The 24,365-nt window shown below is 46.0% G+C and overlaps 1 protein-coding gene across 1 annotated transcript; it reads left to right on the forward strand.

The window, feature by feature from the left end:
- Nucleotides 1–4,479: 4,479 nt before the first annotated feature.
- LOC311324875 (spermatid perinuclear RNA-binding protein-like) lies at nucleotides 4,480–23,587 on the forward strand (the record flags this gene model as incomplete). The annotated part of the gene is made up of 17 exons (XM_084457472.1): nucleotides 4,480–4,548; nucleotides 10,447–10,697; nucleotides 11,085–11,241; nucleotides 12,007–12,157; nucleotides 16,154–16,269; nucleotides 16,448–16,543; nucleotides 17,033–17,144; nucleotides 17,354–17,451; nucleotides 18,396–18,489; nucleotides 18,640–18,708; nucleotides 19,727–19,935; nucleotides 20,170–20,337; nucleotides 20,958–21,092; nucleotides 21,219–21,362; nucleotides 21,481–21,607; nucleotides 22,451–22,501; nucleotides 23,499–23,587. 17 exons carry the CDS (start codon nucleotides 4,480–4,482, stop codon nucleotides 23,585–23,587), a joined length of 2,136 nt encoding a protein of 711 aa, XP_084313598.1.
- Between the last annotated feature and the right edge of the window lie 778 nt (nucleotides 23,588–24,365).

Raw genomic sequence — 24,365 nt, forward strand, 5'->3', positions numbered from 1 at the left:
CTTAATCAACTCTGCATCCTGGTACTTGCACAGAAGCCTATCTCACTCCCCTTTTTTGATCAGAGATTTCCATTGATGTTTGCTGCACTCCCATTTTCCTGTGGTCAGATCAAATACATGAATGGTTTTGCGTCTTGTGGAACCTCTAAACCCATGATAAAGTAGCGTCTTCCCACAGTTGTTTCCAGTTTTCAGAATAATAGTATAGTACCTAGGCACTATACTGTTTACTGTATAGGCTTAACTACTATACAGGATTGTGTGATTTAATTGCAGATAAGATACTAAATTATTAAGCCTCAGCCTCCTCCTTGCACAGTATTGGTTAAAATAATCTCCAAGCGGTCAGGATCAAACATGGCCTGAGTAATCAGGGATTATACAGGCAGTAGCTAAGAGCTTTATTATGCTGTAGCGTCCACTGACATTTCTAATGTTGTACCAGCCATGCCCGTCTATCAAAGTGGAAGACAACATTTTCTATGTTTCTGTCATGTTTGTCAACTGGGTTACATATTCCCTGTGGCATTTAAAGAAAAGAGACAGCAGGCGATCTCATTGTGAATAGTGGCACAGAAAAGGCATGATTGAGCTGGTGTCCTAATTTCAGTTTCAAATTGAAATGTTGATGAGTTCCTCATGTCCGTACTCTCTGAACTAACATCTGCTGATGAATTCTGGGACATTTTTCTAAGTGACACCACAAGACCCTAGTTGATGTGATACAATGTGACTTGTTTTCCAACAACAATATCGTCATCTATAAAGTCACTGACATTATGGCATATAATCACACTCAGTAAGATTGTATGAGCCATTCCTTTAATGTGCATACTTCTGCTCTTGCTAAAGGTGCATGCCAAATATTATTTCATTAGTTGAATGTGTTATTGATTATTTGTCATGCCACCAACTTTGTTCCAATGTGTACTGTATCTTGGATTCTTTGTTTCTGCTCATAAGAAGATAATCCTTGTCACCAATGTCTTTACTCAGAGTCTCATTGCTGGCCCATGAAAATACATGGAGACAGCAGGACCTTTTATTACCATGATTTATGACGAGCTTCTCCACAGTAATTCCCAGGTGATGTTACCTTTCTTTACAGCGCCCCAAAATAGAAGATTTATATCTTTATGTGGGACAGGGAGGTTTTGAGAATCCTATAAATGTTTTCCCCCTGTACACTCACAGAGCTGCAGCTATACTGTATAAACTTTTACAGTGGACCATGGCGAGGGGATTCAGGCAGTGATAAGCGCTAGTCTCACACAGCAGCACACAGTGTGTTCGGGGGACTGCAAAGACACAATTGGAGCTTAAAGGGAAACCAGATGGCCATGCCACACAGTACCAACAGCAGACAGACCTGCATTCTCTCTAAAAGGTCATCTGAGCCATCAGAAGCTGTTATCTAACATTTCAGTGTTTTGAAGTGCTGTCTTATTTCGGGGAGCAGATGGCATATACATCTATAGATGGATGAGAGCCAACTGCAGCGGAGAAACTGAGGAATTGGCACAGAAAATCAATGTGGAGCTTTTTTTTGTAGATTCCACCATGCTCTGTTAGATCTTTAATTAAATATGAATGCAGTATTAATGATAATTTAATGTTACATGTGTTCGGAGCAGGTATTGGTTAAATTGTACAGGCATGGTATCTGGTAAATGCATCAAAGTCTATACCTGTCCTTCGTTGTGCAGACCTGCACAGTGACTGCAGTTCTTCTTGACCTTGAAGCAGAGCTGTTCAGAACATGCAGCAGCTCATCAAATATTTACACCCAGATCTAATTCAGGACTATACGTGTTTTTCCCCTTGTCTTTAGGCTCAGTGTCTGAGCTTGAGTGAACCAAGAGAAACACATTTGTACCGTTAGTATGTGTGGGCCTCCGGGTTACTTCAGAGTAAACAAAACATAGTTAAGATTGTAAATGTTCGTACTTCCCATCACGCTGGGCTATACTGTACAGTAGGTTGAAAGATGAATTCATTCTGAATTCACATGTGAAAACATTTACTAATGCACTCTTTTCCTGGAAAGAATACTCTATTCCTCCAATGGACATGAAGCGTATTATAATTTCCCATGTTTATTGTAATGATGTCATGTCATTTGACTGGGTGGCTATAACATCATACATACAGTAAGTGTCCCTTCCCCCTACCCTTTATCTCCTCCCTAGCAAGACGTTTCCTTTCATATACTGTAACTTACAGTGTATCACAGCTGTTAATGTTGCATGTAATTGTAGCCTGTAATGTGAGCCTGGGTGCTGGCTGGCAGCATCCCCCATACAGCACACAGTCGATACAGTCACTGTCACAAGTCCAGCATCCATTAGAATGCCATGTTGACTTACCAGAGTGCTGTGCTCCTTTATCTTTTTGTGCATGGCTGTGAGCCAGCACCATAGATAGCATTTGTCGGGTTGTCACTCCCTCCCTCCCTTACTCCGTTCAATGTTAACCTGCATTTCTCTGTTGGCACCACAAGAGGCAGTAGTCCCAGCACACCAAAATAAAGAAGGACACCAAAATCAACCCACCGATCTCCACTGCACAAGTAGAGTAGCGGTGAAAGTATTGGACTCCCACCCGGGAGATCGGGGTTCCGATGGGGATGATTTTATGGGACCCCAAACCTCCACACGTTCATCCTTTAATCCAACTTTTTCCCAGATAGCACACAGATATCGGTCCTACATCGGAATCAGAGCAACAATCCGCTGGAGTGTTTCTACTGGGGGGTATTTAGAAGGGCACCGTTGTTAAACAGCTGGAGAATTCAGTGTAACTGAATCAGTGTAACTGCTTTAGCCACTGACCGCTTAATGTTATGGAAGCTGCTGCTAATTTTTGTGAGCTCATGAGCTAACTTGCTATCCCGCTCTTATTGTGCTGGATTAGCATGGGAAGCATTGGAACTGATGTGTCCAGGTGACAAGACCTTAATTTATCAGACATTATTTCATGTCATTTCAATTCACAGCTATTTCAGTGGCATGACTAGCTTCCGTCCTACCAGTCCTGAACAGAAACAAGCCAGCCACGCACATAAGCCAGGCTGGACCTAGCCTGGTTGTCCTGCTCTTTTGACAGAGTTCCCTACAGAGGTGAAACGCGAGCCTCTGTACACATCCGTGTGCTAAGAGAAAGGGAGAGAGGAGAGAGGAGGGAGGGAGAGGAGAGGCAGAGAGGAGAGAAGGAGAGAGAGGGATTCCTGTGAAAGGGGCTGATTAACAAAGAAGAAGGTTAGATTGATAAAGGACAATGAGAGAGAATGGGTATGTGTGTCAGAGACAAGAAACAGCTGAGCGTGAGAGAGAACGGGGGGCTGAGAGCACTGTGGGAAAACACACATTTAATCTGACCTCTGGATGAGCTCTGTGTTGTTCACTATGTGTATACTGTGTATCACTAGGCCTTTGCGTTTTCTGGGAACAGGATGAGAGGACATCACATGCAGGACTATGATTCCGCTGCCAAAGCAGCTCAGCATCTTAAATCATCTGTGTATCAGTAGGGACTTGTAGAGCAGCATACACCTGATGCAGGCCGACGGCAGTTGGACCACATCCATCTTGCCCCATACTAAGCCCAAATGTCAACTGCAAACTGTCTCTCCGTAAGTTCAACAAGGCTGCTCTCAAAATGTACAAAAAACTAGAATGTGTGGCAGCTGAAAAATTATGGATAAAAACTAATTTGCCAATGATTGACTGTATGTGCATGACTTGGTACAGATGGATGTATTTGGCATTGTATAAACCCTGATCTGGTTTTAACGCAGACACCAGATGGAGGAAGTCACTGGTGTGTATGTGTGTGTGCGCGAGAGAGAGAGGGAGAGAGAGAGAGAGAGTGTGTGTGTGTGTGTGTGTGTGTGTGTGTGTGTGTGTGTGTGTGTGTGTGTGTGTGTTTGGAGGCTCTGTAGGCCTACTGATAGGCCAGTATAACCTCACAAGGCTTGTCAGCTGGTAGAGTAAGTGAGCCGGCTTTCTTTTGACTGATTTTCATCACCAGAGATATAAAGTGGGATGCAACTTTAAGGATGGAACTTTAATATGGTCTATTAAACATGAATTGACGAATTGTTTGAGGCTCCGTTGTTACAGTATGAAAAATTACAGCAGACAGCTGTACCTACCGACTAGCTGATGAGAAAGCATGTTTTTATTTCGCACCCTGCAATTTTACTGCGCTTGCGCAAATGTTACCTTGCAGAGCTACACAGCGCTCATTGACAGCAGTGTTGACCGAATACCGCTGCTGCTAGCTGCTGGATCGACCCCACGTTGTGTCCTGATCTGAGGAGAGCGGAGTTACCATTGGGAACACGCAATCCGACAGGAAGGATTCACATTTCTATTAAAGCCTCCCTTCTTCGAAACATCTGAACGATTTGGCTTTCTTCAATAACTGAAACTCTGTGAGTATTTGCTTTCTGATAGTTGCACTAGCTAGTAAACGAGGATGAATGAGCCTGTCCCGCGGGATGGACTGGCTGGTTACCAGCCGCATGCAACTCAGTTTAACAGCATGGTCAGCTCTCATTCGTAATCTAGCCGATGTATTCATTATTCAATTCAGTTTACACTGTGTATTTGCTATATTCATGCTTTCCTTGTGTTTGCTATGTTATCTAACGTCAGCAAATATGCCGATGTGTGAGGGTTTTAAAGTAATTAATTTGAAGAAACAACTTCAGAAAGCCATTCTGCAACACGAAAGAATAGCCATAGCTAGCTGAAATTTCATAGAACGATCTCTGGTGTTAGGCAAATACCGTAATAATCCCATGAGTTCACAGGTGCTTTGCATAATATCCACACTTGCAGAAGCTGAATAACATCCTCCTGTGCCCTGTTCAGGTTCGCAATCATATGGTGTGCGAGTAGACTGCACAGTAAGCAGAACGGACAGTCTAGCAGGTGCGGGCTCATATCTATCTATGGAATGTAAATAGAGACGGTAATCAAGCCTAATGTCCCAGGGCCCTCCGAGGCTGAGCTAAAGTGTTGACGTTGGTGGAGCGCTCGGCTTGTAAATGAGGATTAAGTGTGAATGTGACATTTTGTTTTCAGTTGGTGTAATGGGTGCTGTGTGTATGTAAGACACCAACGTTTTCTTAACCAATGAACAGAACAGCAGTCAACAGTGCCAAAGCAGTTGGGGAGAAGACCGCTAGTGTCTTTCTCTGACCTCGAAGCTCCTTTCACAGTTGTTGGTGCTGAAGGAACGCTTATTCCCCCCTATGATCATGTTCCAATTCCCAATGCCCAATGCCCTGCAGCTCAGAGGAGGTTGTTTGAAAAACACTGGATGAATAATTGCTTAACTGAAACCAACATATTCACTTTGTCAGGAAACCCCACATGCAATATAGCCCAAGACAGGTTTAGCCTAACTGTTCCAGTTGAGGTAAAACTGTGTGTGTAACATGAGGAGGGCTTTACTCTGCTCGTTCCCACAGACGCATCCCTCATGTCTCATTTCGACTCCATCTCATCCCCCACACCCAGGAATTGTCTGTATCCATATTCCAACACTGGACTGAAACACTGGGCAATGGCGGAATCGAATGGAGTAGCTTTCTGACTTCACGTTGGTCTGAAATACATTTTATCCAGAGACAGCTACCTCTCTCCTGTTTGCCCTCAGGGTATTCCCTCTTCAAGCTTTTGATGTGCTCTGAAAACACATGAGTGTGGGTACAGTAGATGAATCTCGGCACCAGAGTTAAGGTTAGCAGCACAGTGATGCGCTGAAGCCACTAGAGCTACAGCTGCCAGTAGTCCCCATAGGAAGTCCCAGTGGAAGGACAATGCTTGGTTTGGCCTTTTATTGTCAACTCCGTCACAGTGGCCGGTTTGGAGCAGGCTGAGATGAATAGCGCCCGTCACCTGATAGGCATTGTCAAGCCAGCGATGAATACACACTTGGTGCTGTCACTCTTCCCGCTATATCTCTGTGCATATCTAAAGAGGGGACTATGCTCGCTGAATGCAGACTCTCACAGTTTTTCGCCTGATAGAAATAGACTTGGGGGAGCCTTTTAATGACTGTTTTATTGCCACTAAAATATTTCGCTTGTTCTCTGAGGGGACCAGTCCAGACAGGGTCATGGAGTGTTAAGCGATGTAGGCTGGTTGATGTGATGTTGGTGGTGATGACAGAGTGGTTAAGGTGTTGTTGTTTTTTTACCTCAGTAGTACCAGAGCTATGTGAGCAGTGTCCTCCACACAGGCGCGCGCTACCAGAGAGGCTCTAATGAAATCAGAAGCATGCTCTCTGACCTGGCTGGTTTCTGGAGCACACACACACACACACACACACACACACACACACATATATATATATATATATATATATACACATGTCTATATATTCAATGTGAGATTGAAGATGGCCTTTCTACTGTAAATCTTTGTTTATCTGGAGCGCAAACGCATACTGTATTCAGCCAAAGTGCTGTTTAAGCCAGGCACATACATAAACACACACATTCTCACGCACTGTCCTTCTCTCTGCTGCTCAGGCTGCTGTGTGTGTGTGTGTGTAAGAGACTGACTGATCATCACAGCTGCTCACTCATGCATGGGCACAGGATGTCTCGATTACCTGAGACAATGATCTCCCAGGGTGGAGGTACTTTACCTGCTGCAGGTCCAAGTCAACAGACATCAAATCAACTGGCTTTCAAGGTGCATGGAGCCTATATTTTATGTCATTGTTGTCCTTATAACATTGAGGCTGGCACATCCAGTTCTGGACTAAAGGACAAACACACACGCACACCAAACACAAACTGAGTAGCTTTCATGACAAGACAGGGCTAAGAAGAGACTTGTGCATGTTTAGCCCTACCGCACTGCAGACCGAATTTTGCACAGATCCATTAATGCATTAATGAAGCTCTATTCCTTGATGTAACTTTTAAGCCGATGTTTAGTAACAAAGCAGATGTTTTGTGTTCTCAGTCCCATCAAACGGGCTCAGTTGCCCGGCACTGACAGGAAGACGTCACAAACACACTTTATAAGGACTGAGGAAATATCTGAGTGGGCTCAAACATCCCCAGGGATTTGTCAGTATACAAATGAACAGCTGTTATGGAGTATGGGATGGAGCGCGTCATTTAAAGCTGGTGATCTGAACTAAGCAGACTGGAGAGTTATTGGTTGACTTGTTTGGTTGGCTTAGGCTTGGTCTGTTGAGTATCTTGCTGCCAGACTCTACATTAACTCAAATTAGACTGTGGGCGTGTGACAATCCACTGCTAAAGTGCTCTTACTCATATTTGTCAGAAACAAGAGTAACCTATAATAAGAATGAATCTTAGCCTAACTAATGGTCGTTATTGATGACAAAGAATTATCATACTTCCAATTACATTAATTCTTTAAGATTAAAATGTGACTTTCTTGCCTGCATTCCAGGTGAGGATGCTGTCTTAATGCATGGTCAAAGATTTTATTATGAACATCCTGGGAGATTAACAGTTGTGTTAAAGGCACACTGTGTTTCTTTACAAAAAAGCTGGCCTCACTGTAAAGCAGCCCCCCCACTTCTAACTGTGGCTCAGTTGCATAACATTTGAGGAAAGTTGCAATTTTCTGGTACGAAAAATAGTATATACTACAATATGAACAGTAGACTAAATGGGCATGGTACTGTAAATGTTCCCAGACCAAGCATGTTTAAGACTATTTTAATCGCACTCCAGGTCACCATTATCAAAGAGATTGGATTCTGTCATTTCCCTTTATGAACATTAATTTGGTTTTATTCACATCTCCCTTTTCTTCCCATGAAACTCTAATAGCCACACTTATTGTAAAATACTGAGCAACAATTAATTTAAATTGGAAAAGTAGACTTGACCCTGCCTCTCTTGGCTGTGGTACCCTGATCTGGGGAGGGTATCAGTTGTAGCAGAGTCTTCTGCCAACGTAAGACCCAAGCTCATAAAGTTCCCTGCAGTAAATGACCTAAATAAACATTGCTCAAAATAAACTGCCCTGGGGTTCATATAACCTCCCCCAAATGGAGGACAGGGGTGAGAAAGGCTCAACACACTGCTGGGAAACACATTGGTGGAAGACAATTGTCTTTGGTTTTAGATTTCAATACTGTCCTTCAAAGAAACGTGGCAAGGCATACTGTAATGCCATTGGAATGTTATGGAGTCGCTTAAAGGTTCACTTAATAGTCTGTTAAATTCTAATTGAAGTGAGCATTTAGAAAATACAATCATCCCCCAAAAAGTTGTTTATTGGTCTTGGCAAACCAAAATTAAGACTTTCCAAACTAATGAAATGACCATACAAACTCCTCTGCTCCACGCCAGTACAGTGGTCTATTCACAGAGTTGTGTGGGTGTGTGCTGTACATGCTTTCACACTCTTAACAGATCGCAGTCCACAATCTCCACTTCCAATGATTAACCTTCCATTTTTGAAGAAATTCTGCTGAGGAAGCAGCATTGTCTCTCCGTCATGCTGTGCTGGCCATCTGCTATTGCCGCAGTAGTTTCAAAGTCCTTAAAAAGTCATTAAAGATATAATTAGGCTATCCCTGTAGAATCACCTTGGCTCTACATTCACCAACATGGTGGTGTCTAAATGTAATCTGGGTGGGTTGTCTGACAATAGAGCGAGGAAGTCTCTGAAAAAGCAGGATCTTGGGCTTTTTCTGGCTTTGTCATAGATCAACGTGTGGATCTTTGATCTTTGCACCAAACAAAACCAGACATTGTAAAGCGCACACAACAAGAGACACTTTCTCATTGGCTATTCAATGTTAGGTTTTTTACTTTAGCTCTTCTTCCTCCTCAATGTAATTTCTTCCTTTTCTCCCAGTGTCTGGGCTGGCGAGGGGGTTGGAGGTGACTGCATGAAGAGGTGGAGTGAGAGCACCCTGGTCCTGACATAGACCCCAATCACTGACACTCTTCTGGACATGGTGAGTTGTATGTCACTGTTTGTCTGTCTAAACTATGTTTTGGTGTGTGTGTGTGTGTGTGTGTGTGTGTGTGTGTGTGTGTGTGTGTGTGTGTGTGTGTGTAGCTGGAGACACACTGTGTAGTCCTTCATTTATTTCAGTGGTTTCTTTAACCCTAATTATGCCTCCATTCTCCTTATATGATAATGGATAATGATGTCTGTGCTGTGCTGTGGCTGTTGATGTGAGTTGTGGTTGTTGATGTGCATAATGTAGTTGTTGATATGCGTGTTGTGGTTGTTTATGTGTGTCGTGGTGGTTGTTGATGTGTGTGTGTGTGTGTGTTGTTGATGTGCTGCTGTCACTACCTGCTGAAATGGTAGTGTGTGATGTCTCTGTGGTGGAGGGAGAGTTTGGGCAGGTTATGATAAATGACCCACACCTCCACTTCCGTGCACTCCTGCACCCCCCATCCACCCATCCCCCGAGACTCTGGCCCATGAATTATTAAAGCATATCATAAATAACCCATCTTAATGAGTGGTGCTTATACACAGCAGCGAGAGAGAGGAGGGGGAGGAGGAGAAGGAGGAGGGAGGGACAGGAGAAAGGAATGAAGGACAGGGAAACAGCTTCATGACCTTGGATTCAAAGCCCCCTTCGTGGTTCTGCATTCTCAGTTTAGACTGAAAGACCAGCAACAGCCATTTTGCACAGCAGCTGATTTCTGAATGCTGTGCATCCCTAAGTGGGTGTTGTAAATGTGAACATGAACGCTGCTGTTTGTAAGTAGGGCACAGGGAGACTGGCAACAGTACAGGTTGCTCTCTAGATGCTGCTGTCAATTATATGCAGTGTCAGATACTGTAGCATGTCTGACACCTAGCAAAAAAACACCATGTTGCGGCATGACTAATTTGCAGCAGTTCCTTCCTTGTGTGCGAACAATGGTGCCATTATCCATGGTTTGAGAATCCTGTTTTGTTAGATGAGTAGATTCGTTGGAATGAAGTCGCTCTGTAACTTATTTATTTTAGTCGTTTAGCAGACGCTTTTATCCAAAGCAAATTGCAATCAGTATGTTTGTCTAGAACAAGTGAACCAACTGCACTGCACATCCCAGCCATCGTCAGTGAAGACTTCTATTGGTGCTTTCCCAACAGAAAGCCCCCTGCACTTTTCCCCTGAGGGAAAGTCCGTTAGAACTTCCTACTCACTAGAACTACCCATGTAGATGGCAGTCAGACAGCGGGGTAGAAGCTCTCCCCCCGTGCGCAGAGGAGACAAGGGACTCGCCTGCTTAATAGCCCACTATATCAAGGCAGTTGCGAGAGAGAGAAAATAACTTATTCTCGGATTTGTGTCAAAGGGAAAAAATATATTTTTCCAGCAGATGTCTTAGTTACAACAATATTGAACTAGGAAAGCAGTTTTGTGTGTGGAATCTTCAACCTGTGAGACGATGGTTTTCTTTTCTTCCTCCTCCCTCCGTTCCAGAGGTCCATCCGATCGTTTGCTAACGATGACCGCCACGTCATGGCCAAGCATGCCGCCGTGTACCCCTCTCCAGAGGAGCTGGAGGCGGTGCAGACGCTGGTCTCCACCGTGGAGTGTGCCCTGAAGAAGGTGTCCGACTGGATGGACAACCTCGACATCCCCTCAGGAAAGACCCCGGCCTCCGCCACCTCCACCAGCGATGACACCGGCCCTGCTGAAGAATCTACCAACTCTGGCACAAAGAATTCAAAGTGAGTCGCGTGAACCCTATGACATCATTTATTTCGGCAGTACCACGAGGGGGAGTGTTCTTTTGTTGGCACGCTCCTCTTCGTGGCGTTTTTATGCCGCAGCACAGCCCTATCACTAACCACGATAAAGCATGACCTCCAGTGTGTTATTGCTTTTATACAACAGCACTGCAAGAGTTTGCAAGAGTCCAATTTTGATAAATTGTGTTGCATTCAGCCATCCGCAATCCGAAATAGTTTGTTTACCGTTGCTATAGGCAACCTCAATGTATCAAAGCGGAGGGATTCACCCGTTGGTATATTGTGGTTATTGGCACGGCTCTGAATGCCTCTTGACCAATCACAACGCCTGGTTAGAACTGCCCCCTCCCCCCGCAGGTCCGGCAGCGCCTCGGGGCTGTGCGGTGTGATGCGGGTGGGCCTGGTGGCCAAGGGGCTCCTCATCAGAGGGGACCTGGACCTGGAGCTGGTGCTCATGTGCAGAGAGAAGCCCACCAAGCTGCTCCTCTACACCATCAGCGCCAACCTGCCCCTGCAGATCCAGGTGAGTGTGGCGCGGCGCGGAGCTTGGCCCGAGGACACGCAGTGACACAACGGCGGGGTCGGGGTCCCGAAATACGACAGAGGAAACGGCAGAAATGAATAGGGAAAGGGTGGGGGGAAAAAACACTGATCAGAGTTTACACAGGAAAACTGTACCCTTAGACACGGGAGAGCAAGAGGAAATGTTTTTCGGAGGCACGGTGATAGCTAATGTATCGAGATGAACTTAGAGAGGTTGAACACCGAAATATACAGCTGGATCCAGCACGGTCATTATTCCGCACAATGGCATCGGCATATGGAGTGGGCTGGTTCCTTCTTTGAGATCCGCATGGCGAACTCTAAATGTGCTCCCCGCGCCCCCATCACACAGTTAATTACCTGCCATGCCTTCTGCGTGCACTTTATCACTAACACAGGGCTCCATTTGAAGTGCTCATTTCCTGAGCTAAACTGGGCGGAGGGGCCGTTAGGAACGGGCGACTGATGGATCCATCCGTCAAATGAACTAGAGAGACCGAACCTGAATCCTTTCCTGTCAAACACCATAAAACTCTGCAACGAAACACCGCCGTCGCTACCAGAAAACAATGGAATTCGATTATCATGCAACACGCACACACACACACGCACAATCATCAACAACCGTGCAATGTTTGATTATCAAGCGGTACACCCAGGATGTGTTCTACTAATGCTGCGGTATACAGTATGTGTGAATCTTGTAATGAGCCAATCTACCCCCCCTCCCTTCTTGTCCTTGTAGACGCTGACAGAGGACAAGTACGAGGTGCGTTCATGCGTGTCAGAGGCAGCCATCCGAGTGCTCAACACCAAAGACCCCGAGCTCACGCTGAAGATCACGCTCTCCTCCATGGCCGTGAGGGACGAGCGCAACACCTCAGCGGAAGGTACTCGTTCCCCTCTCTCCGCCTCTGTTCTACTTAACCTTTATTTTGACAACGCAGGGGCGATAGAGGGGAGAGGATGAGATGAGCTGGAGAAGCAAAGAGGAGAAAGGGCTTGAAGATGGAATAAACGTGTGTGTGTGTGTGTGTGTGTGTGTGTGTGTGTGTGTGTGTGTGTGTGTGTGTGTGTGTGTGTGTGTGTGTGTGTGTGTGTGTGTGTGTGTGTGTGTGTGTGTGTGTGTGTGTGTGTGTGTGTGTGTGTGGGGAGGGGGGGGGGATTTGAGAAAAGGACAGGTGAGATCTGATAGAAAAGAGAGGGAGATACCACATACAGGATAGCCGAAATCTGAGAAAGACAAGGGATGCAAAGAGAGAGCTGAGCGCTGGTAGATATGGAGGAGGACAAAGCGGAGAGGAGCCGGCTGGAGGCGATCGGGAGGAAGAGGAGGGAGGAAGAGGAGGGAGGGATGTAGATCAATGTCTTGGCTGATGGAAAGACAGCTGCCTGCCGGAAGTGTAGCTCCATTGGAGGACACAGGAAGCTGGGAGCATGTGTAAGAAGAGCTGCCTGTCTCAGTGAACCCACCCCCTATTGACTTATAGTCATGAAGTCTTATCCAAAGCTTTCTCTTAACCAGCATTCAGTCAGACGGTTCCACCTGCCGTTTTCAAAGAGCCTCCCTGAGATTGACAGTGTCCGTGCAGTGACTTTCTTCTTCTTTTTAAATAGAATGAAATTAAAAAATGAATGAAAGGCGAGTCAGTGAGGTAGGGAAGCCATTATGTAACACCAACACATCCCCATTGTAGCGCATCCCCCTCTGGGGCTGACAGTCAGACCTTCACAGTGGGAGAGAAAAGTATTTAAATCCACAGGACGGTGCATAGAATCGGTACAGCACAATAGCAGTATTCAGGTTAGAGGCCGGTTCGAGATAACTCTCCTCAGTGCTTCAATGAAGCACAAATAAGCAAAAATTATGAATTAGACTTTCATTATGGGTGTTACATAATGCGTCGCATGGATACGAGTTGAGTCCTATATAAGGTGTGATTCTAGGAACAACATGAGAGCAGCGCTGATAGGACTGACTGACGGACGGACGAACTGGCTGACTGTTGTTCTACCATGTACCTGGCCTGTGCTGATTTCCTCCTGGTTATGTTGCCACAGCTCCCCAGCCCCGCGTGTTGGTGTATGGAGTGTCAAACCTGCCAGGCCCCAGGCCTGCAGCCGACGAGCCCCAGCGCAGGAAGCCCGGGTATATGGGGCTTCCCCGAACTACAACCCCCAACTCCCCTTCCCCCCCAACCCCCTTCAAAAAAAACTACAAATGTCCACTCACTCTGTCAGACATGCTCCTCCTGTCCCTCCTCCTTCTCTGTTTCCTGGACTTCTCTTCGCTGGGTTACTGTACACCATGAAATTCTGGATCATGTCCATTTTAGAGCAAACAAAACTGAGAATTTTCCCATTATGGTCTTGAAAGATTGACATTTTTAGGCTCATATCTGCTATCTCTCACTTGTCAATCGAATGGCTCAGAATGACATCCTATAATTTCATGTTGTAAAGCCAGTGGTATTAATGTCATTTATGTTTTGGTCACTAATCAAAAGTCCAAGCTGATGATGTCAAGGAGCATTTTTAGTGGGATTGTCTGTATCTGTATGTGGTCCTGGCATTCGCCTGCTGGCTCCTTCGTGGCCTGCCTGTGGGTGAGATGATGTTCTGCTTCCAAAAAAATTTGAAATTGGAGAGATATTTGGCTATTAAATTATATCACCATTCACCGTGCAGGGAAGATTAAAACTCTAAACCGTGACGGTAAAAAATTGAAAAAGTTCCAATTATTTTAAGAGAACTTTAATTTGGGTGTTGTTTACACATTTAGTTTTCGGTAGGTGCATACCAATCTCAAAGTTTCTTCATCAGCAAGCCTATATTTTTATCCGAGATAAATAACGCCTCTGCCTGTTCTCACGGAAAGCCCCAGATTTTAAAGGTCTCAAATTGCACCTGAAAGTGACCTGATAGTTCACCCAAGGATTGTGTCATTGTCATGCTCTCATTTTACAGTACGTGTTACTATTGCCGGGCTCACACTACAGGATTTTTGGGCTGATTTATCCCCGATTCACCCCTCCCAACAATCGGAGGAGAAATCTGGTCTGGAACGTTGGTCGGTACTGATGTTCGGCCCAGATTATTTAATAATGTAAGGGGTTTACACATCCAATCTTAAACCTCCTGTTCGGCTCCCTCAAGCGAGACGGCAGCGGTTTGTTGCTCCCGCGAGCACGATAAGATCCTGTAGTGTGTGATGAGCTGTTATTTTCAAAACTTGTAGTGTGTGCTTGTTTGAGAGTTTGAGATTAGCGAGAAGAACATCTGTTAAGATTCTCCTTATGCGCGTGATGCAACTGCAGCATAAAAATCCTGTAGTGTGTCCCGGCAAAAGTCTCCCCTGTCCCTTGATCAAGATTGCCCAGTTTCTGTAGGGGGTTTATACCCAAGATCTCCCTGCGGCAGAACATGAAGGTGGTCAGTCTCTGGTCTTAGGGGGTGTGACGCGGGATGACTCCCTATCTCTCATTGACTCCTCTGTTTGTCTTCCACCTCTTCCATTGTGTCCAGCTTTCACTTCAGTCTCTATTACAACGGCCTGCGACCACCACACAAACACATCCCTCTTAGCCAGTAAAGACTACCTCTTACATTCTGGTTTGAGATCCATTGAAATTTCCTCCCCATTCAACAAGCCAGGCCGGCATTTGTCTCATATCAGAGTGAAATCCCCTTAACGTTAGAAACTGTTCAACATTTTGTTAATATGTGAGTTCTGGGTCCATTTGAATGAATTACTGTGATTATCAGCTGATGATCTGTTTTCAGACAAAGCCTCTCTCTCTCTCTCTCTCTCTCTCTGATATTTGCGTTGCATCCTCGTCAGCTCTTCTGACTCTAGACCACAGGAGTGAGGCATACCACCAAAGATTCACACAAAAGATTCTATAAAGATCTGCACAAAAGATGCCAAACTGATTTGGAAAAGGCACAAGACATTCTAGTGACAGTCATTCTAAGACTGCAGGGTTCCCATCATTATTCAAGACCCAAGACTCTTATTCTTCTGAACTCAAAGCTGTGTGGTGTGGTCTGCAGTCCGTTCCCCAATTGGTCTGCTTGTCCCACAGAGGTCACCCCCACCCCTCCCAGCTGCTCCCAAGAAAAAAGAGACTTCACTTTCTTTCCAGGGTGGCGTTCTCACTCTCAGATGTTTATGTGGTCATTTTGCTGCAGCTGCTTTTCTCTCATCTTTCTCCCATGGCTCCCCAGCAGTCATGGCAGGGGTGGTACCCCAAGAAACCGGCGTGGAGACTGTTTAGTAAACATAAACATCTGATCAACCCGCAAGACCCTGAATATCAGCACGGCACCCAGCTCACGGCTAACTAGCTACCGATCCGGGCGCCAGACCAGGCCAATTCCTGAGTACCTCTGCATCACTGGCTAACATTTAATCTCACATTCAGTCCTAGCTGCTCTTTAGACAGTAGTTAGAAAACTGATAAGACTCTCAACCTCTTTTGTAGTCATGTCCCACCCGGCCTGTGTGCTTAGGCGTGGTACCGTGCTCTCATTCAGGTCCTGCACTGCACCGATAACACACTAATCTGGCGTGACCATGGCCTGTCAGCCACTGATCTGCATCTAGAGTGAGAGTCCGGGCCGGGGGCCGCATGTGCTCACATCTACTCCATGAGGGTTGTGTGTTGACGCTCGTTGAACCCGCCTCTCCCCCTTTCCTGTGCATGAGACAAGAAATCGGGGCAACTCTCAACACCTCCCCCCCCCTCCCCCGCCCTCCCCACCTTCAGCTCATTCTATCAGATCAGTGGGATGTTAATTGATAGCTGTCCACCCTGCTGCCTGTCTTGAGTCTGTAGGCCCCCCTGGGTCACTGTGCTGTCCTGTTTTTCTCACCCTCTTCCTCTCTCCAGAAGAGGTCTCAGAGGAGCAGCAGCAACAGGAGGAGGAGAAGGAGGAGGAGGGTATTCTGGATGGGCAGAGGAGCCTGGCAGCCCTGGTATCCCTCAGACATGCCAAATGGTTCCAGGTGGGCCATCTGCGCTGCTGCAGTTTCTACATTCGTTTTAAGTTTTCCTCAACTGTTTACATCCTGGCGGTTGGCTGGGCGAGGTTAACTGGTTTGATCCTGTAAAGCCGAAGCTCTCTCCCCCTCTTTCTCTCTCTCCCTCTCGGTCTCTCCCTCGCCCCCCATCTCTTCATCTCAGGCAAGAGTAACTGATCTGAGGTCTTGTGTCATCGTCCTGCGCGTTCTCAGAGACATGTGCAACAGAATGGCCGTGTGGCAGCCCATCAAAGGATGGGTAAGAAAAGGGGAGGTTGAGATAGAGCTACTACGTATGTTTCTCTTGTGTTAAAAGTAAAAACTAAATAAGTTTTTAGAAAGGTGCAGAATAAAAGTATTGCTTCCCCTTAAAAAAATGATTGATTATGAATTTATCATCTACACAATTTTGACAGGTCCAAAATGAATGTCTATCTGTCTGAGAGCCTCATGAGGCAATAATATTATGAAGTTGGCACCTCTGTGTTGGGAACAATCAGGAGTCATAATACTATTGGCTCACAAGCTTTAAGAGTTTTTATTTTTTATCTTTTTTAATGATTCTTCCACATAAAATATGTTATCTATAACTTATTTAAATACTCAATTAATCAAGTGTGTGTGTGTGTGTTCGTGTGTTTGTGTGTTCGTGTGTTCGTGCGTTCGTGTGTTCGTGCGTTCGTGTGTTCGTGTGTGTCTGTGTGTGTGTTTGTGTGTTCGTGTGTGTGTTCACTTACTCCTCTCCCAGCCCCTGGAGCTGATCTGTGAGAAGGCCATAGCCACCTGTAACCGGCCCCTGGGTCCAGGCGAGGCCCTGCGCAGGGTCCTGGAGTGCATCGCCTCAGGGATCCTCCTCCCAGGTCAGCACTGGTCATGCTCTGAATCTCACCCTCCTTTAATGGACAAATACGCACACACAAGTATGTTTTGTTGTCTGTCCACCAACCCGTGGCACTTCTTCTCTCACAGTCTTAATTACTTTGGCTGTGTAAGATTTAAGATTTTATATACTGTATTTTTTGTTCAAATATGATATTTTGAAACTACTGAACGGCCACTGTTGTTCTAGGTGGCCCAGGGGTCCATGACCCGTGTGAGAGGGAGCCTACAGACAGCCTGTCTTCCCTCACAGGCCAGCAGGCTGAGGCCATCTCACACAGTGCACAGGTCTGCCACCTCCACCATACACCACACTGTACCCCATCATACAAGTCTACTGTAGCATAGCTGTGCAACTGATTATCCACCTTCGCTTGCTGCTATAAGCCTACATACTGTAGTAGAAAACCTACTACAAGACTCTGTCTTCACCCTCCTCCGAAGCATTTCTCATTGATTGAAGTGGAGGAGGGTTTATTTAAAGCGGTCCCCCCGGCCACTTCAGAGGCCTTAGCTCAGACCGGGGGCTATATTTAGACTGCACTGCCAGCGCTGCAGCAGCAACTCCACGACCTCTACCCTCCAGACCCTGAGAGCCGGGGGAGAATGACGAAGAAAGGCCTAATTAGAGGCCTAATGAGCGTGGGAAAGCCAGCGCACCCCGCCCCGCCTCCACCGCTGCCTGCCCACTACAGGAAACCGTCAGCGTGCCCCGGGGTAGAGCACGCCATGCTGGCGCTAAGGACAGAGGGGACGTTTTTCTGAAGTTTCATGCTTTAAGATGGGAAAAACAGAAATGTGTCAGGGGTTTTGTAACTCAGGCGTTGTCTGAGGAAGAGCGTTGTCGCTCGAAACGTCACATTTATATTTTGTCCATAATATAATCTAAATGGGAGCTACAGTGTGCGGACTCTTACTTTCTTCAGGGGTTTATTAACCAACATGAGGGTGTATTTCCTGTTTTTCTATACAAGAGCGCTCTCTAAACCAATGAAAGGAACAAGCCTAGTTTTGCTGGGGATGAGCTGATCAGATCTCAGTGTCTCCTTATTCGGTGACTTATTGATTACATTTTAAAGGGGGTTACTGGAATCTGTTCGCTTTTCCCCCAGAGGGATTGGGTAGTGGGGTCTGTAAGATAAAGTGATGTGCCCTTATTCTGTCTTAGATTTCATATCTGTGTGTGTGTATGTGTGTGTACGTGCACGTGCGTGTGTGTGTGCGTGTTTCAGCATGCGTTACGCCTCCTGGCCTTTGGACAGATGTATAAAGTGCTGAATATGGATCCACTTCCTGCAAGCAAACCCTCCCAGAGACTCTTGGAAGGTGTGTGTGTATGTGTGTGTGCACGCGTGCACTCATATGAGGTTGTGAAGGTGTGTGTGTGTGTGTGTGTGGGTCTTCGTTTATGTATGTACCAAGCTGTCTGAGTTCTGCTTGGGTGGCTTCAGATCCTGTCTCGCCTCTTCTCTCCAGGGACCTGTCTGAAGAGGCCGCGAGAGGAAGCTCTGCCAGACGACAGAGAACTCATCAAGAGAATGAGAGGTGACATGCAAACTCTCCCCCATTACCAGTCCAGTCAGCCTTTCTGTGAGGAACCACAACAATCAACTTATCAGAATCCCACATTCCTCTCCCTTCAGTCTTGGATGATACTCAATGTGTCATGGGTACTCGAAGCTTGTCGTGTCTCCTAGGACGTGTGTTGTTTCTATTTCGGTCCAGCTCCGTCCTCCATACGCTGTCCGATAAAAAAATGAATGACATTTCATGACGAGATTGAGGTATACCACAAGTTTCTAAAATAGCTGCTACAGTAAATTCCACCATATCCCTACTCCCAAGGAGCTACTCAGAGCAAACCCGCCCCCCCCCCGTGCCCAGGGGCACCGTGTGTGTCACAGTAATTAAATACCCCCCCCCCCCCCCCCCCCCACACACACACACACACACACACACACCCTGACACTAATCTAAGGACACTTTCATCACTTTCAAAGCAGGTGACTGGGTGATGGGAGTCTAAGGTGGAGTGGGATTAATGCCCCCCTCCAGGCTCTCTCTCTCTCTCTATCTCTCTCTCTCTCTCTCTCTCTCTCAGATGCATACATGCACATACACACACACACACACATATACTGTACATAATTATCTCCGTCCCCCACAGGAGTCCAGGAGAACACACCGCATGTGTTATATAGCCCTCCCCAGTTTCTGTTTCAACACTTGTCTGCTACCTCTTCCACTCCTGACTGTCAGCCCTGGCTGTGCCAGCAGCACAGGCCTGCAGCATTGCCCTCAGAAATACTCAAATCAGAATCTGTTATCAGAATCTATTAACCTTATCAGCTGCACATAATGGGATTCATTGTTCAGAAGCAGACGAGCAGTTTTTCCTGAATCTACGCCTGCAGTTGAGAATCTAAATCTGTTCAGTCTTCTGTTCAGGCTCAACATTGTTTTCTATTCAGCATCTTTCTGAGAATCAGAACAGGCAGCGTATTTGACTTGCATTTCGTTCCTGCTCCAAACCTGTTCTGTCCCCTCACGTTCCGCTCGCTAGTTCTGGACGGTAAGATGACGGACCCCAACCACCCCATGAACGCCCTGATGCGTCTGAACCAGGTCCACCCGGGTCTGCAGTACAAGCTGCTGTCCCAGTCCGGCCCGGTCCACGCCCCCGTCTTCACCATGTCCGCTGAGCTCCACGGTACCGTCTACCAGGCCTCCGGCGCCTCCAAGAAGACAGCCAAGCTGCACGTAGCACTGAAGGTACCTGCGAGTCTTTGGAATGTGCTGGAAATGAATAAGCCATAATGAATAAATGAATAAGGCCTAACAAATAAATGAATAAGGCATAACGAATAAATGAATAAGGCCTAAAAAAATAAATGAATAGGGCATAACAAATAAATGAATAAGGGTTTCCAGCGGGTGAGGTCTGTACAGTACGGAGCTCTTTGTTCACTAAGATAAAAGTGCGTCTTCCTCCTCTTCTGCTCACAGGTGCTGCAGGCGCTAGGCTACCCAGGGGGCTTCGACGGTGAGCTGGACTTCCTGAGCGCGGACGAGAAGTCCGACGGCGAGGGCAAGAACGACGGCGAGGGCAAGAACGACAGGATGTCCACCAGCTCCAGCACCAACTCAGTCACTTCCTCCACGGACACGCCTGAGGTAGCGGGCAAGCAACGTTAATAACAACATCCCATGTTTTCGGTTGCATGTGTTTATTGGTTGGTTCGTTGGTTTGTTTATTTGTTAGCAAGTTTACTCAGAAACTACCAGACAGATTTTTATTAAACGGTGAAGGGTTGTAGCATGGGCCAACTTGGAACCCACTAAATTTTGGAACTAATCCGAATCACGGGGTGTTATTGGGGTGTAAATTAAAATAAGACTTTGAGCGAAGCCAGCTCCCCATGTGGGAACTAGAGATATGGGGGCGTGCAGGGGGAGAGCCCGGACTTCACCGAACCTTCCCCTGCTGGCTGTGACCCAAGGGGGGCGCCACAGAGCCAACCATTGGGGGGCTGGGGGGAAACACAGGGTTTGGACTGGTATAAACCTCTCGACCTAACAAATTCAACAAATACGTCCTGCGTGCCCATACGTGCGCGCACACAGAGCCACGAAATGCATTCATGGCTGGAGGTCTGTGCTCTCCGAGCACCATTTCTATTTTTTTCATATTTTGGTCAGCATTCACAATGTGTCACATTATAACAAAGCCAGCACAATAGCTACTGACTTTAATCAGCTTCATGGAGTGATTTGACCTTTATTTCTGTGTCCAGTTGAGAGCACCTGGCCCCATTCTGACTGCTGGAGGCAAGAACCCAGTGATGGAACTCAACGAGAAACGCCGGGGCCTCAAGTATGAACTCATCTCCGAGAGCGGCTGCAGCTATGATAAACGCTTCATCATAGAGGTCAGCTTAAACACACACACACACCTCTATCTGATACGGTATGGCAACCCTCCCATCCATCCCCGGGTCTTTGAAGGTCTCCGTGGTTCATGAAGGATTAACTTCCCTGTTGTCCCTGCATGGCAGGTGGAGGTGGATAAGCAGAGATTCCGAGGCACGGGACCAAACAAGAAGGTGGCGAAGGCCAGCGCTGCCCTGGCGGCGCTCAAAAGCCTGTTCTCCGGCTCCAAATCTCCCGGCAACAACAAGAAGAAGAGGCCCAACCCACCGGTCAGTAGAGAAATGCCGGCGGCCACAGTCCTACAGCTTCATCGCAGACGCTCATTCTGGTACTGTGGATGTGCGAATGCCACAGACGTTTGACGCGAGTGTCTGTATGTGTCTGTAGGTAAAGAGGACGGTGGCGGCCTCGGTCGTGAGCCTCCCCGCTCTCGCCAGCAGACCTAGAGGGCTTCCAGTAATGCCCAGAGCACCATTTATCAACGCACACCCCACCCATAGCTACCTCCCACCAGGTACAGTACAGTGTGTGTGTGTGTGTGTGTGTGTGTGTGTGTGTGTGTGTGTGTGTGTGTGTGATCTTGCACTGCGTTGTGTGACTCTTGCTACTGTTGCTTTTTGATATTGATTTGTATCTTTGAAAATCCAATAGAGAAATTTAAGTATGTGTGTGTGCGTGCGTGCGTGCGTGCTTGCGTGCGTGCGTGCGCCAGAGATGGGCACTCAAGTCTGTGACTTGGACTCGAGTTGCACTGAAGTTGCACCCACAATAACTTGACTCGACTTCAGACATTATCATTAAGGAAATCCTAGGCCGCGTCCATCTCATAGCCTACAACATGGAATCCTTTGCAAATGGTTGTAGCCTATGCGTCGCATAGACATGTTTGGCATCTCTTCGCGGGTGGAAAATCACAGGTTCAGTAGGTTTTTGATTGAGCCATCATGGCTTATCGTTGGGAGCAGTAGCCTATACACTACTAATTTGAATGGCAGGAGAACAATTAGCAGGTTAGCAATTAGCAATTAGCCTTTCACCTGGACATCTAAGTCACTCACAGACCCCATTCAAGGTTCACCTGCAATGCACCCCCCTATCCCAGGCCTTTCCAGTAGCCTACCACACTGGCACAATTAAAAATGAAATCTAAATGTGTCAATTAAATCTGACTTGGAGACTTAAATTGGACTTGTCCCTCAAAGACTTAAGACTGGACTTGGACTCTAGGTCAAAGACTTAAGACCTGACTTGGACTTGCATAAAAAGACTTATGTGCATCTCTGGTGTGTGCATACTGTACATGTATGTACGTGTGAGGGGTAGATGATGAGACTTAACCTGTGACCTCTCTTCTCAGGTTTTGGAGCTCCCTACGGTTACGGACCCGCAGCCCCCCTCCCTGCCTACGGTAAGCCCACTGGGACATACAACACGTGCTCTCCTATGCACACTATTTCGCTCATTTGCATCAAGTGTACCACAAAGACCCTCATATGTGTGGTGTTTCACCTCATTTAGGCATTTGTCTTCCCTTTAACTGGCTGGCATTGCAGAACTCAATCCAGTCACATTTGTTTTATTTTCTTTGTAGGTTTTGCCCCCAGAATGCCCCCCATCATAGTTCCAGTCATGAGAGTCCCCCATGCCTTCCCTCACCTCTACCCCTACTACTAGGCTGACCACTCCATCCATGCCTTCAGCTCAAAGAAACAGATTCTATTTTTTCACCTCCATAGGGAGTAATTAGATATATTTAATATGTTCCTTTTTTCTGTTTTGTATGACCTTATGATTGTATATTAAAAAATAAGAACATTTTCTGAAGGCTCTTTGCCGAAACAGCAGAGGAGAAAATGTGAATGTGCGACTTTACTATTTTTTAATGTTTATGTTCTGTTAGTCTGCACCTCTGAAAATGTAGGGTGCGCTCCACTCTGTATACAATATATGCTTATGATTGTATAGAAAATACAGGTTCTGAAAAGTTCAGTTGTTGAATATGTTGTGAATTCTTTTTATGGATATTGATTGTCCATGGTTTTGTTAAAAGAAGAGTTGTTTTATTAGTTATACGTTAAACATTATTTGTTTGAGAGATTTATTTTATTTTGAGCTCTGTGATATTACATTTGATTAATAAATGAAAATATTTGTCAACAATTGAGTACATCTTGATTCATAGCATTCTTAGATTCACTACTACAGCAGCCCCAGTTCAACGTTGTATCCGCTGCAATACTTCCTTTCTCTCCTTTCTTCACCCAATCAAAACTCACCCAAGAATGTCATCAACAAAACTCAGTTTCATATCAGCCAATCAAAAGCTTGCTAATTTCTAGCCTCTCTCTACCACTGAATGGTACAGGCTGTAACCACAGTCTTTCTCTCTGATTCTGTCTCCGTAGGTGGTCTGTACATTGACAGTGCCTTTTACCAGCCCCAGACCATAGCCACACCTCTGATCATTCACCTGGGGCCTCACGATCTCTTCTGACCCTCACAGACATGGGGAGGGGGTGGAGTGTGACCCTGCTTCCTACCTCCCTGGGCTACTCTCCCTCTGTCTCCCTCTCCCTCTCTCTCTCTCTCTCCACTCCTCTCTGAGCAGACACCAATCAGAGAAGAAGCAATACGCTATCTCAATTTGGTGGATATTGTCACGTGTTGCAATACTGGTCTGAATGCACTTGAAATAGTGAATGTGCATTGAAAGTGACTTAATCTGAAAATTATCAAAGGACATATGTTTGTACAGTATGTGTGTAAGTATGGATGTGTGACCTTTGTTCAACTTGTTAATGGTTTATTTCTGATATGGGTTAATTATTTGAATTTATACTGTACCTATGAATGGGAAAACAATGGTAAACAAAACGTTTGTATACAATATCTAAGTCATTATAGTATCTATCTATGGCAATGTGAAGCAACTAAGATTATTTATACAGTATAAGAGGTGTTTAATTCCAAATTCAAGCAAGTTCGACTTCAGAAAATTGTAAACTTTTTGGGGTTATGACAAAATATAGTATAGTATAGTAAACTCCACTCACATGACCTGTGATGACTATTACATCAACAACTGGTGCAATTATGCTGTAGATGAAGGTTTCTTCTGTATTGCACAGTAGTCTGACGAATATACAGTACATTCCCTCTCTGTAGACTTAAAAGCACAAGCCTCATGAGCAATACTAGACTCAGGGAAGGACACTGATGTCTATATTTATCAATGGAAACCCCATGTTCCTCTATCTTCATCAATGGAAACC

This window comes from Borostomias antarcticus (genome assembly GCF_949987555.1).
Source record: "Borostomias antarcticus genome assembly, chromosome: 23".
Taxonomy (NCBI): domain Eukaryota; kingdom Metazoa; phylum Chordata; class Actinopteri; order Stomiiformes; family Stomiidae; genus Borostomias; species Borostomias antarcticus.